The 14,376-nt window shown below is 48.7% G+C and overlaps 2 protein-coding genes across 6 annotated transcripts in view; one reads left to right on the top strand and one right to left on the bottom strand.

Annotated features, from left to right (window-relative positions):
• The window catches only part of LOC100116601, a 114,870-nt gene extending 104,847 nt beyond the window's left edge, over positions 1–10,023 (top strand). Inside the window, exons 1-9 of one of the 5 annotated variants that reach the window (XM_031929870.1) lie at positions 1,241–1,493; positions 2,567–2,833; positions 3,091–3,524; positions 3,596–3,667; positions 3,867–4,165; positions 4,337–4,498; positions 4,566–4,676; positions 4,755–4,939; positions 5,030–5,163. In XM_031929870.1, coding sequence (XP_031785730.1) covers positions 1,464–1,493; positions 2,567–2,833; positions 3,091–3,524; positions 3,596–3,667; positions 3,867–4,165; positions 4,337–4,498; positions 4,566–4,676; positions 4,755–4,939 — 1,560 coding nt within the window. In that variant the 5' untranslated portion in view covers positions 1,241–1,463 and the 3' untranslated portion in view covers positions 5,030–5,163. Of the gene's footprint in view, positions 1–1,240; positions 1,494–2,566; positions 2,834–3,090; positions 3,525–3,595; positions 3,668–3,866; positions 4,166–4,336; positions 4,499–4,565; positions 4,677–4,754; positions 4,940–5,029; positions 5,364–5,526; positions 6,232–8,133 lie in introns of those variants that run through there. The other 4 variants (XM_031929871.1, XM_016988037.2, XM_031929869.1 and 1 more) reach the window with 4 other exon arrangements.
• On the bottom strand, positions 9,656–12,817 carry LOC100679414. Its single transcript, XM_016988048.2, has 4 exons — positions 11,775–12,817; positions 11,129–11,350; positions 10,844–11,058; positions 9,656–10,758 (listed from the first exon to the last, which is right to left on the bottom strand). Exons 1-4 carry the CDS (start codon positions 11,775–11,777, stop codon positions 10,110–10,112), a joined length of 1,089 nt encoding a protein of 362 aa, XP_016843537.1. The 5' UTR covers positions 11,778–12,817; the 3' UTR covers positions 9,656–10,109.
• Positions 12,818–14,376: the final 1,559 nt, after the last annotated feature.

Genomic DNA, 14,376 nt, shown 5'->3' with positions numbered 1-14,376 from the left:
GATGCGGGGCGAAATTGATTTTGCATATGGAAATCGCTGATCGGTATGTCGGATCCATTTCGAGGATGATCGGTAACTCGCTTTGGCCGTGTAACTCGTATATTATTGAAATCCAAGCCTTTGACTGTAAATGCGATTCTATATTATGAAAAAGCTTGGAAATAAACAATCTTTTCGATAAAAGCATCAGATTGCATTTCGTTTGTTTAAACATTTGCAAAAGCTCGCAGCTCCCGGATACCCGACCGCATGGGCAAAGTATAAAATATATACTGATTGTTTTTCATGCCAGGCTGTGATGTAGGTGTGCGTCATTACTTAGAGATACTGCAACTGGGGGTCGCTCGAATCAGTGAGACACGACGCGATACGTGTAGATACCTGCAGTGTCGATATCGCTCGAATGGTAAGGCATTCCTCGCAGCTGATAAGTTATCCGGCACTCAAAAAAAACGCGTGTGTTCCCGACGATCGAGTATAAAAATCGCAGAAGTGCGGATATCAAGTCGATTAGCCTGGAATAACAAAAGTATCGAGTATTTATATTAATTTACATCTCGGTCTTGTTTATTCGTGCTAAACAGGGGCATAAACAATTCATTCGCCTCTGCACTTCGTATGCGAAATGTAATTGTGGTTTATTAAATCAATGATTCAGAGGAAATATAATATTGTTTGCAGTGTATTGAATACTATATAACATGTGCGAAGGAATATCGAATTATGCACGTAGCATATTACAAATAATGTATACGTAATTTGCTCTGCTGTTATACTTGTAAAATATTACAATACACGTTTAGATTCATTAAATTTACAATAACGATATATGCATGGATTATTGTTGCATGATTTCAGCTGGAACTATCCTATATTTCTCGACGCAGAGACGCACAATAAATTTCAGCCAAGAGTCCCAAACGACCCGCAACTCGTTTTCAAATGTCTCCTCGTACACAAATTTCAAACTGGCTTCAACGAAAAGCATACGTGCGACGAGCGCAACGCACGTGCGCGCATCCGCGATCTCAATGTTAAACAGCAGCCATTATTTTAATCTAAACAAAATCAATACGTTTAGGGTCGTAAAAAGTTATTATTAAACGACATTTTATGTTTGCGATCTCTGCGCATCGTGTACACAATAGAATACGCGAAAAAATGCTACAGACCTGCGCAGAGCCGATGGGCAGGGTAAGCGCATGTGCGAAAAATTCAACCACGAGCGTATCCTCACTTTCAGAAAGCGCGTGGCTTACAAAGTCCAAATAAGCCCGTGACGCGGAGTCGTTTAGTCGCATAGACAGGCGTTGGAAACCTGCTGTTCGATATTTGGTGGAATTTTTTTTCGAATATTCTAGACTCGGACTGAAACGAGTGTACAGTGTCGTTGGAAAGTGTCGATTTCTGCGTCGTCGCGACGTGCTGATTCGGCGGCTCGTTAGACGGGCTCAACAGGCGACATGTCGTTTTTCGCTTGTTGCTTTCGAAGGGTGAGTTATTTACGATGTATACTAAACGTTTTTTCAAATCGCTCCCGTTTCTTGATGGATCTATGAGCGCGTGCGGAGAATTTTCATTTCTCTTTTCTCGCGATTCGCGCGCGTATACGCATTGTTTCAGCTATACAGCTCTCCTTTTTCTCAAAATCGAAGAACGCAATTTCAATTCCCAATCTCATCACTCTCAAAGCGCCCTCGCTGACGCATGCCAGCCCACTCTCGAATCGAATTCCCTCCGGTCTGAATATTCACATAGGGACGCAATTCCTTTGCTCGGGAGTAAAAAGGAACGTAAATCTTCCCCCGGCACGCGCACCAAGTTGGTATTAAAAAAAGATTCGTCAATTACCTTGGCCGACGCGTGCATCCATCAATTACACCGCCCGCATAGCCTCTGAAAAAATTAACGAGACCGAGCTCTATACTCTCTTTCTCCCCCCGTGCAAATCACGAATATAGCCCAGCACGCGTCCTCGCACGCCAATGATACGTGCGTGCGCGCATTATGTATACGAAAAATCAGTCCGCGCGAGCGATGATAAATCTGTACACAGCAGTACATAATACGGTACGCACACCCCTGTCGTCCCAAGCTGGCACAAAATCGAATGGAAAAACGCGACCCCGAACGATATCACAAGTATATGATCGTGTATAGCTGCACGCGCGAGGTGAATGAGGGTGAATGGATAAATTTTCCGCTACTTAGCGGATTTCATGCCCGAGTGTCAAAGGCACCGACGGCCTTGCTCCAATCAGAGCTTGCGTTATTAATAGCTACTCGCCGAGGAGGGCGACTGCTTCTATGTGTGTGTGTGTGTGTGCGCGCGACTGATGTGTTTGCATGGGGTTTATAGCGGAGGATGCTGCTAACTAGAGCCCACTTATACGCGCGTATATGCATATAGGTATGGGAGCTTTTCGAGCTTTTTCGACGTATCTCTTTGGTTAAGTGGATTGACGTCGACGCTTTTCTCAAACGCTCGGCTCGCGCTGAGCTTTTTTTAAATTAATCGGAAGCGTTTACTTCCGGCAGGAAAAAACAATAACAATGATAATTGCAGCGCAACAGGCGATCGGACAGCAGCCACCAGATGCTCCACGATCCTCCGGAGATCTCGTGGGAGAACAGTCTGGGCGCCCCGAACGGCGTGCCCTTCGACGACGCGACGAAGGAGCTTCTGCGGGGCTGCCTCGACGTGAAGATGCCCACCCCGGCGACCCTCACCGAGATCATCAAGCGCAGCGAGAACTTCCCCGTGCCCTTTCCCGTCAACAGCGTCCGCTGCTGCTCCCTCAGGGACCGGGGCATCGGCATGGACACCCTCGAGGTATACAAACCCCCACACACGTCTACTACGTCGCTGCTGCAGTCTATGCGGCGCATAGGCGAATTCGAGAAGCGAGAGATATCCGATAATATCGATTCCAGCTCAGTTTTGTCTGCGGCTATGGAGCGAAAAGAATCGGGCGAATGAACTGCAATACGCGACTCGCTGTGCTCTAGATAACCCGCCGTTCACGGCGCGTTGCGTTGATTGGATTTCGTATGGCGCGCATATTTCTAACGAAAACGAAACGATTGCAGCTGAACGCCAACTCGGTCTACCCGCTGATCCACGAGGCGATGCTGCCCGTCATAGCGGGCTGGCTCAAGTACAAGCGCGTCTACGGCAGCGCAGTCGAGCGAGCCATGTACAAGGACATGACGCTCGTGCCCTTCGTGCAGCGGCTGCTCGAGAAGCGAGCCATGCAGTTCTACGGCGCCGACGACCGCTACTGCCTCATCGACGGCAAATCCGGTTCCGGCGGCTGGGAGAACGTCGGCACCGAGCGCGAGAAGGAGCCGCTCGTGCTCTCCTCCTGCCTCTCCTACGACGAGATCAAGCTCTCCGCGACGATCATCATCTCCTCGCACACCGAGTTCATCAACGACGGCTCGCGCGAGAACAGGGGGGTCGTCTGCGACGACCCCGACTCCATACAGCCTCGCGGCGTCATCATGAGCGTCGTGGGCACGAGGTCGGTTGATTGGTTTTTTTACCGCGAATTATGCGCCTTTTTCTCTCCAAGATATAAAGCTCTGCTCGCAGATTCGAGAAGCCCCGGGTGATGGAGTACCAGGACGTCCTCGTGACCCACCTGCAGAACAACATGGACAATGGGTGAGAGCTGCGCTCTTTTGACGCTAACTAATATACGCGCGCGCGCGCGCGCGTCTGTATCGAGAAATTCCATCCTCGACAAAGGGCTGCAGCTCGCGTATGGGCGAAAATATTCCGACGAATTGCAGGGAGAGAAAAAAATTGAAATTCCCGTCGCTCGCGCTAAGCGCTTTGATATTAAAAAAGTTTTTAATCACAGCTACGGGCCAGCGGTGGAGGGAACGAGCGAGGAGAAGCGCGGGCTGCGCTGCGTCTGGTCGCGTTTCTACGGCGAGGACTACCACCCGTTGTACGACGAGGCGATGCGTCAAGTCAAGTCGAAGGAGAACCGGCGCTACATCAGCCTCACCGGACAGATAATATTCGACGCGGAGAACTACATGAAGCGGACCCTCATGTCCGTCGAGACGATACTCCTCGAGGCGAACACTCGCGCCGAGAAGCAAAATACCACGGCCTTTTTGCACGTCGTGGGCTTCGGGCTAGGTCAGTTGTCCAGTTAAGTCTCGAGCGAGCCTGCGGACAGAGTATACACAGAGAATTGTTTGTCTTTTTGTGTTTGCTGTTTGCACGCGCTGTTCGACCGTCGATGGGCTTGCTCCTGGTGTATATGTATGTCGGGTGCGTTTGTTTATGCGCGCGAGCGATAAAAAAGAGGCTTGATTGCAGGGGTCTGGAAGATCATCCACGACCAGGAGATCTACTTCCTCAAGACCTTCGAGATAGCCCTGAAGAAGATGAACAAGAAGCTCAAGTACGTCTCGGACATCATGTTCTCGTATTTCCGGCAGCAGAAGTGCGGCGGCGCCGGCAACGGCGATTACCTCGGAGGTACGCGTGTGCGTTTGTATTTCTGTGATATTTGCGCGTTCTAATCGTGAAAAAAAAACACTCGCAGATATCAGGATCCACTTCGCTCTGAGGGAGCCGCAAACGAAGCTGTTCCGCTCCAGCGACGCCAACAAACTGTTGATCGTCAGCTACGCCGCCGACGGCAATTCCTACCCGGGTATGACGAGTCGAGTGTGCATTTCGAATGTCGGAGGAATGTTCTGGATTTTAACGCTCGATTTTCGATGACGCGCAGGTAACGAGTTCTGGGGCAACTACCTGACGGCGAGCGGCGATCCGGCGGCCGCCTGCAGCACTCAGATCTCGGAGCTTCACAATCCGAGGATCAACCCGCGACTGTGCGGCGCGAGCTTGCACGTCGCATCGCCCGAGCACGGCATCGTTCACATAGGCGACTACGCTAAGCTTCACCTCACGTAGGTGAGTACTATGCAGGGGAACAATTCAATTATCCTGATGCAGCCCGTGCGTTCATTATTTAACGATAAAAACAAACGAAAAAACAACCAGGGACAGCCTAGCCCGCTGGGCACGGATGCGCAACAGTCCCGGCGGCCGTCCCGCTCGCCGCGCAACCAGCGCAGCCGCAGCGCCGACGTCGACTGCCTGAAGAAGTACATGGAGCGCCGGGTGGAGGTGCGTCGGCACACCGAAGCCGGCGAGGTCTCCCGCTGGATACCGCTGGCGAAGAACTCGCTGCGGCCGTACCTGCCGAGCAAGGACCACACGCTGACCTACAATCGAGCCCTCGGCGGCGTCAGGAGCAGCGCCGACATCGACAAGCTCGGCAGCTTCGGGGATAAGGAAGCTGACGGCAGCTTTCTCGCTGAATGTACGAGAATGAGTATGACAGATTTCGAGTCGTATTTTTTTATTCTTCTTCCTCCTCTCGTCCCTCCGCACTCCCCGTAGAAGAGTAGACGAGGCACGATTCCGGTCGGACGTGTCGTTTTTTCTTTGCTTTTCGAAAATATCGATACATCTCAGCCCCTCCCTCGGCGTTCCAGTACACGGCTACTACAACCCGACGGCCGAGCGCTCGCCCAGGCGACGGACCTTCGACGTCCTGGACAACCGGAGCGACTCGATCAGCAGCTCCGGCAAGGTCAAGTGGCTGCCCATAATCGCCCGCAACAGCGTCACCGCGAGCAGCAACTACCGCTCGGACTCGTACATCCCCCTGGAGGAGGAGAGCCTCTACCGCTCGACTCTAGTGAGCAGCAAGCAGCCGTCGAGCGGCCGCAGCATGAGCGCGGACGTGAGCTACTTCCGGCGCGACTCGAGCTCCCGCTGGAACGAGCGCTGCGTCAACTTCGGCGAGCAGAGCCGCGGCCTGATATCCTACCGCTGGATGCCCGAGACCGGCATCTCCATGTCGCGCTACATACCCTCGCCGCTGGTCCACCGGCGCACCAGCGAAGGCGACAGGCTGGCGGCCAAACCGCTGGCCGGCACCCGCTGGATGAGCTACGCCAAGAACCCCTCGCCCAGTCCCATCCAGAGGAAGCTCTCGGACAGACGGTCCTCCGGATCCGAGCAGCCCGCCACCGTGGCCGAGTCGGCCGAGGGAGCGACAGAAGAGCCGGCCAAGAGCGAGGAGGCCAAGAGCGCGAGGGACGAGGACAGGCCGGCCAAGCGGGAGGAGGTGTCCGGCTGGCAGCCGGTGCGGAAGTTCGCCGACGCGGGACAGCAGCAGAAGCCCGGCCCACAAGGTGTTGTTCACATGGAATTTATTAAGACACGCTAGGGTTTGCCTGCTGGGAGCCTCCACCACAAGCGGGCCAGTCTGCAGAATCCTCGGCTGCCGGGTCTCCTCGAGACCGATTTCCTCTAAGGGAATCGCGAGGACGCCCGCAGGGCATTCTGCGACTTGTGCTGGAAGCTCTCAGCAGGATTACGTGCACCCCGATCATGTCTCTCGCGCGTGGCATTGGCGTGTGTCATTGTGTGTTATTGCATATGGACAGCTTGAAATCAGGCTGGATCTGTTTGAGATTGAGATATCAGCACTGCTCCTCAGTCGCTGTCCATATTATTTTCGAAGCAAATATAGTCGAGCGTGCGAGTGCGTACGAAACTACAGGTCGAATCTATATATTTTTAGGCACGACCGCTTCAAGGGAGTGCCTTGTTTAATTAGAAGCCGCACAATCAGTTATCGCGGGTCAGTTCTGTAGACAGCCGGTTCAGGTAAAGAATCACGTTAAAGGTGTGATTATCACTTTTTTTACACTACTGCAATTATACACCACGTAGTTTTAAGCCGTTGCATATACTGGTGATGAGGATTTTTGTTTTAGAGTACGTAATATAATGACATGTTGGAGCATGTTTTTGACAGTGTTCGTCGTTACAAACTCGCTGCCTTTGAAGTAAAATACATTTTAGAAATCAAAGCTTTATTACATACATTGAGTATGAATACAGTTTTAAGCGCACAGCTAACCTGTAATACTGCTTGCTCCAAGAGACCTCGAGTAGTTCAGTCGATTGGAAATGCTTCCGATTATGGATTACTGTAATAGCTTCATATACTCACTATACACAATATACATAATAATATTACACCATACTATAAGATTTTTATACGCGGCAATAGGCAGAATAAATTCGATTCACTGAAGCTATTATAGTAATACATGCCTTGATGACTATGATAACACATCTGATTATGAGCTGTCCATAAAATAAATACCGATCAATTTATTTCGAATATTTCTAAGTTGCACATGCTGTTATGTATGACGTTTGATGTTTATAAATAAATGTTATTGACGTGGCTGCAGTAGGAGAGCTCAATTAAATCGTGATGCAAACTGATGTAATTACAGTATTTGGTGTAACTAACGATCGTGTATTTTCAACCCACCACATGGTAACATGATATTTTACCAAATTAAAAGCGTTTGCCGATTCTATGACGTTGAGCGATGTAGAGCACAGCCCCTTTGTATATTTATAAAAAAAACAATGTGCAACTGAAGAAATATTTCGAAAGTATAAGTGTAGTGTCAATAATAGCAAACATAAAAACAATAATGTTCAGACTATACAAGGGTCAAATGAGTGTTTGTTAGTCTTGGACTGTTAAGTGGATTTTACCGAAAATAATTGTTGGTGGCGTTTTCGACTTTGGGAACAGTAAAGAAGATGAGACATGTATACATAGCAGTGTCGCAGATCGAAAACGCTCGTAACTTTTTCGTCAACACATTTCAAGATATGTATGTGATGTACTCATATGAATGTCAATCGAATAAAATTTTGTAAATACAATCATCAATTTTGTATTATTATTTGCACAAACTCCCTCGACGTTCCTGTACCTCTTCTCTCACACACAAACACGCTGCATGTAATATTGTATTCGAACAGGCTATATACACGTGTCGTTCGTATGATGCACATAATTGTAACAATATTTTATACTAACGTATCAACCGTCTTAAATTTTCAGTTACGAAATATTCGATCACCATATAAATATCTCTCATAGATCAATCTCGACTCGAACTAAATCTCCATTCATTCATTGTACAAAGGACAATGCTCGAAACGAATGAATCATTATACAGAAGCGTATATTGTAAAACCCATGTATGAAAACTTATCAGCTCGCTCGACTTCAGGCGAGCAAGATCCCTCAGTACCGGACGACAACCGTGTGAAGCAGCGTCTGCGCGAGCTCTACGACTTCAAGACGGAGACCGAGTGGCCGAAGCGAGTCCGAAACCCGTTCCGCGAGACTCTATGGATCAGCAAGAGCAGCAGCGAGGAGGACAAGTCTCAGCACTTCCCTCTCACCCATCAACTCTCGAATGCCGTACAGCAGACCAGTAAGCTGCCGGAGAAGAAGCCGGAGCCCCTGCAGAAAGCGCATCCGGTTCGTCGCAACAGTCAGGACCTCGAGTTCAACGATCGCACGCCGAGCACCAGTGGCAGCATCGCCAGACCGCCGACGCCCAGCATAACCATCCAACATCACCGACCGAAGCAGCAACGCAGCGACAGTCCTCTGCTCCAGCGTCAGCCGAGCTTCACACGAAGGCAACTCCCCGAGAGACCAACCTACAGGCGAGAGTCCAGTAGCGACCAGGTCTTCGAGCTCACCAAGGTCGAGGACCGGCAACTCCGCAGCTTCCGCGAACGACTACGATTCAGCGAGGACCACTGCAGGACCGACGAGGAAAAGGAGGCCGGCAGCTTCACCAAGGTGCACGAGCGTCGTTTCTTCTCGGACGACTACGAGAATCCGAGTCGACGCAAGATCAGCGACAGCATGCTCGTACTGCGCGCGAACAAACGCAACTCCGACTCGAGCTTCAGGTCCAGCCGACCGAGTTACGCGGAGATCGAGTCGGTCTCCAGTACCGGGGCGACGAGAAGCTCGAGGACGGCCAGCGACGCTAGTTACGTGAGCGTCGGCTCGTCCTCCGTCTATAACCCCCAGACCACCAAGAGAGGAAGCATCGAGTTCAGGGAGAGCGGCAGGAGGCTGGATATTTCGCACCGCAGGGCCATGAGTCAGTACGAGCCTAGGCCCAGAACGATGATGAGCCAGATGGAGGGCTGCAGAGTCAGCAGGACTGCGAGTCACTACGAGCACAGACCCAGAACGCCGGTACCACCGCCGGAGATCGAAGATCTCTACAAGGATTTCAGGGTGCCTGGAAAGAGCAGTGGGGGATTCCCGTCGAGACAGAGGAGGAACAGCACGAGGTATAAAGTTTATCTTACCTAGGATTCGCCTCTGCCCGAGAACGGGAGATTAATCGAGCCTTGGTAGAGCTGATGGCTTGCTTTAATACAATATATAGGGAACGATTATGTGTACTGAATTCGAAATTGTTGGAATGGAAGAAAGTACCTATAGACAGTTTGTGATATGTAACGAATTTACGAATGAGATTGTAATACACAGAATGATATAATTTTTTAAATGCTTAAATATACGCATATATAGCTCCAGCCACGCACTTTCCCAAACCGTACAATACCGAAATAAACTGTATGTCAGACTATAGAAAAGGAATGTATAAGCGATGGCCGTAAAATAATGTGAATTTCGCCAAGATGGAAGGAAAAAAATAACTGCCCTGAATATGGTGTTTAATGTAATAAATAATGCGCTGTTGATGACGTTCAATTATATACGTGTTATTAATTTTTAATTCAGTACTTCGACGTTTGGATCGCAACAATGAATGTGAGTGCGTAACGACAGATTTTTTTAGATTTTCTCATATACTTATATGCGATTAATAATCAACAAACTGTACAAATGCAGAATTCAACAGAACAGTCTTTGGTATGTAAAAAATTACCTATGCATCCTACGAAAACTCACATGACTACACGATTACCATTAATTATTATTGTTCAAAAATATATACAACTCCACTGCACTTCTCGACGCGTGTGTTTGTACAAAATTTCAACGTGTAAATCGATTTTCGCCACTTTGCCACCTGATAACATGTAAATAAAAGATAATATATCAACGACGAACGTTATACCGAAGTACATTCTCTACTCTATCGGATTACCAAGTTACACACGATGCTATTTACAACCCCTTCAAAAGCGCGCCTCAATTCCTCTCGGAATCCTTGCCAAACGTTATCTTGAGTCTCTTCCTCGCGCCGCCGTTATTGGTTGCTCTACTGCAGTCCCTACCACTACTCTGCGACACCTCGTCCTCGTCCCTCGCCTCGGTCTTCATTCTCTTCGGCGGAGTGCACCCGTTGCTCACCACCACAGCGTTGGACGAGCTGCTCGAGGTGACCACGTGCTGATTTTTACCACCGAGCACCACTGCGAGTCCGTTCTTCGCAGGAGCAGTGAACTTTCCGTTGACCATTCGGCTCGGACACACGCCGTTCACGTAGACGCTGGACGACGCGGTCGCGTTATTGGCAACCGTCTGGTTCTTGAGATTGGGAGTCGTGATCATCAGGAGCTGTCCAGTTCTGCTCTTGCTCTCGGACGGATACGACTGGGATATTCGCGCGGGAAGGTTCACTCGCGGACTGTAGTTGTTGTTCTCCTGCTTGAGACAGGCTATGGCCGCTTTGGCTTGGTAGATCGTCGTTGTCACGGCGCTGTGGTGATGGTGGCTTGGAGGATGCTGCTGTGCTTGAGGCTCGGTTTTTATGCGAACGTCGTGTGCCGTCGTCGATATGCCGTTGCGGTCTTGACTCTTCTGCCATTCCAGAACTCGGCTCAGGAGGCGTATGTATCTGCGCGAGCGATAAGCAATGGGTTAATGATTGTAATGCTGAGATAAAGTACGGGAAATCCCCGGACAACTCAGAGACAACTCACTTGATAGCGCTGCGGAGAATTTCGTTTTTCGACAGCTTCTTATCCGGAGGGTGTGTTGGGACGAGCTTCCTCAATTCTGCGAAGGCACCGCTGACGTTCTGTTGTCGCCACCTCTCGCGACTGTTGGTGAACAATTTCCTGACTCCCAAGCCGCCGACGCGCGACGGCGGAGACGACTCCAGCAGACCGTTCGTGGAGGAGGATACTCCGTCGTTCTGCGACAGTTAACTCTGATTGTATTCAATGTTAAAAGAAAAAATTACGGGTGTATTTACGAGGGCTTACAGAATTCGTCCGATCGCGACACCTCTTTCTTCCCTGATCGTCCTCGTCGTCGGTGTCGTGGGAGTAAAAGTCGTCGGACAAGGTGGCCTCTTCCTCGGTGTCCCTCGGCGTCTCCGGAGAATCGCCAGGATCCTCGCCATCGCCGGAGAGCAAAGAGTCCGCCGGCGAACCGTTTTCGTTCTCCGACGTTCCGCAACTCGCGTTGTTGTACGTCAGCATCGGCTGTGAGCGGCGATTCAATCGTTGATTGATAAATAATGTGATGGGTTAGTTTAAAATGTAAATTTTTCAAATTTCAGTAATCGCGAGAGTATAATAAGCGGGGACATCCTTGTATAAATGTTTTTCTATACTGTCGTGATTAGCCTGTGCAGATGATAACGCGTGGAGACAAAGAAAAAGACGACAGCGGAAGTTGATAAAAGCCCGTGAGCGACGAGTGTCCCTGACATTCGTTTGATAGACGAACGAGGATCATCGTCGGTATACAGTATAGCATATCTCAAGTGCATTGTTTCAGTTAAAACATTCTATAATTAGTCAACGAAAATTGGTCATTTTTGAATATTCTTACACTATATGATTCCACGCGTATTGGCAATAAAATGATCGCTTCAACAATAAGAGTAATTGAAAAACTTCGTACCATCTTATCAATCGTTTCACAATGCAGGTAGGCGCTCGAAACCTCTCTCCAAAATCACAAAACAGCACGAACCACAATCTTGAGTATGATAAACAATAAAAAAAGCCACCGGTCGTCCCGACCAGAAGTCCGTGGCGGCCGGGAAGACTATGAGTACCAACGACGTAACTCTCGCGAGCTCGAGCGACGTCAAAAATCGCAGGAAGGCGGAGCGCGTGGGTGGAGCCCCGCATCCCTTCGCTGGCCGACAGGATACATCGCTGGATGCGTATTGGCTGACGCGAGAAGAGTATCGTGCGCGAGCCGAGATCGATCATGCGTTTGCACTTTCGAGTGTGTGGAGGTACAGTGTATTTGTTGTTTTATTAATTACGCCTATTATTTGGTGTACAATTTATACCAACATTTTATACTGTCGATGATTAAAGAATCACTCTGAATTTAAGTGATTCAAGATTAAATAACAATCGACAGACTAAAAAGTTCAACGACCCAATCAAGCTTTAAAAAAAACTTGGCAATAGCTCCGACTTTCCCAGCTGATCAAATTCGCATCACCTTTAGAAAATCAGATGGCCTGGACGAGTAGTCAGGATCTCTCGAGCCTGAAAGAACTGCGAGTCAAATATTATATGCATTAGGGGTGCGAGCGATACCCATCGTCATCCCCCCCGCTGTCAAGTGACCGCCAGTGATCACCAGTCACGTGTTGCTTTATTGTGACAGTCGAATTAGAGCGTCGGGGATGATTTTCTCTCTCTCTCTCTCTCTCTCTCTCTCTCTCTCTCTCGAGGGGTGTCATCGCGCGGCTGTGTGCGCGTCCGTATGGTTGGAGTGCCTCTATTACCGGGAGCAATCTGCGTGGGAGAGAAAAGTTTGACGATCGGATTTGGCCTTTTTAAAATCCAAAGAACACGCTCGAGTGATCTCATTTGGCTTTGTATGGATATCTTTGGATAAGATCTTCGCGTTGAAAAGGATATCGCCGCTATTCGACTTTTATATGAAGGTAAAACAGTTTTTAAAAAATATCTAAGAGAAAATACTGATAACAAGTATTTGTTTGTGCGTCAGATTTTAACAATAAATACAGCTATTTCGTTCATAAATTTATTGCAACTCGACAACATTCGATCGATTTTCATCGAACTACACATATTGAAGCCAGATTTTCCCAGCATCTCCAGAACGCGTTTGAAAGGCTTAAAAACGCCTCTAATCGACTCTGAAAAATATACCCCCTCGCGTGCGCAATAAATATAAAGCGCACATCGAGGTAAAACCGCATTGTGACGGGAGTCTAATTGTCCCATAAGCCCTCGCCTATATTTTCGCCTCCCCGTCGCGACGTATCCCCATTGTTGCCCACTTCCCTTCGCCGACACCTCGACCCCCTCGTATACCTACATTCCATCTCCCGCCGTTTTTTTTTATCCATCAGCAGTCGGTCCCGACAAACGAAAAACTAATACTCCGCCGTGCCTTTTCCTGAAACTGGCCGACGTAAATCGATGCGATCGTGTAGTGCATAACGCGCGAGTACTTAGAGACGAGCCGATAAGGATCCTCCCCAAAATCGGCGGGCGTTTTTCCCACAGAACTACCGCAATCTCGCGCGTGAGGATGAATAAATTTTCGGACTCGGGGACGCGCGCCTGCTGGCACGTGCGACTGGAAATTCGAAAAATCACTCGTCGACAACCCTCTATAATGGCACTAGTGCGCGAGCGATAAAAAACTATGAAATTTAGTGGCGAATTATTGCCCGTTATCCGCGCTTGTTTGACTCTCATTTATACCCCTCTTTTCCGATGGACCAAATGTTTGCTTTAGAACCTTTTTTTACGCTTTCGGTCTTATATTAAATGAAAGAAAAATCTTTACAAAATCTATGCAGTTGACCGTGTGCAGCAAATTGAATCGACACTTATCTACACTTTGCTATTCCAGCGAACACATTGTCACGTAAAAATTAGAGATGCTATATGCTCACCGATGCGAAATCATCGAAATATGCTCGCAGGACTCGGCACGGGCGTCGTGCGAATAAAGGGTGGGTCTGCGCAGCTACACGTATATACGAGGAGGCGTGTCACCGGCTTTGCCCACTGTCCCATGAACGTCTAACCTCTCTCTCTTCAAACTGAGAATTGTATCATTATATAATAGGGATACGTATGGTTGTAGGATTAGAAAAAAACGACAGTTTATAAACACTAAGCTGAAAATCCAACGTCCAATGATGAAATTGCCGTTGGGTTATAAAATTAGTCCAGTCTGGTACATGCTGTAAATAATAAACTTTTAAATTTTAAAACGAAAAAATCAGTAAAATCTAACGTACGAGGATCCATGTGTGTTGAAGGGTAGGGGAAAGTCAGGGGGATGAACGACAAGGAAAGGGATGGTGGCAGCCGACTGGAGGGAGAAATCAATTTTCCTTATCACTGTCGAGCAGCCGTCCCATATTAATTCCATTATTAGTGTTTGCTTTGCGCGTGCCGTCGTATATACGTATCGCCGCACTGAGAAGCCACAGCATCCACCTATAAACGCATTGCAGGATAATTACCATTATTATTTTTTGCGCGAATATTCTTCA

The sequence above is a fragment of the Nasonia vitripennis genome, chromosome 4, assembly GCF_009193385.2.
Source record: "Nasonia vitripennis strain AsymCx chromosome 4, Nvit_psr_1.1, whole genome shotgun sequence".
Lineage (NCBI taxonomy): Eukaryota > Metazoa > Arthropoda > Insecta > Hymenoptera > Pteromalidae > Nasonia > Nasonia vitripennis.
This window is presented reverse-complemented; position numbering and strand designations above follow the sequence as displayed.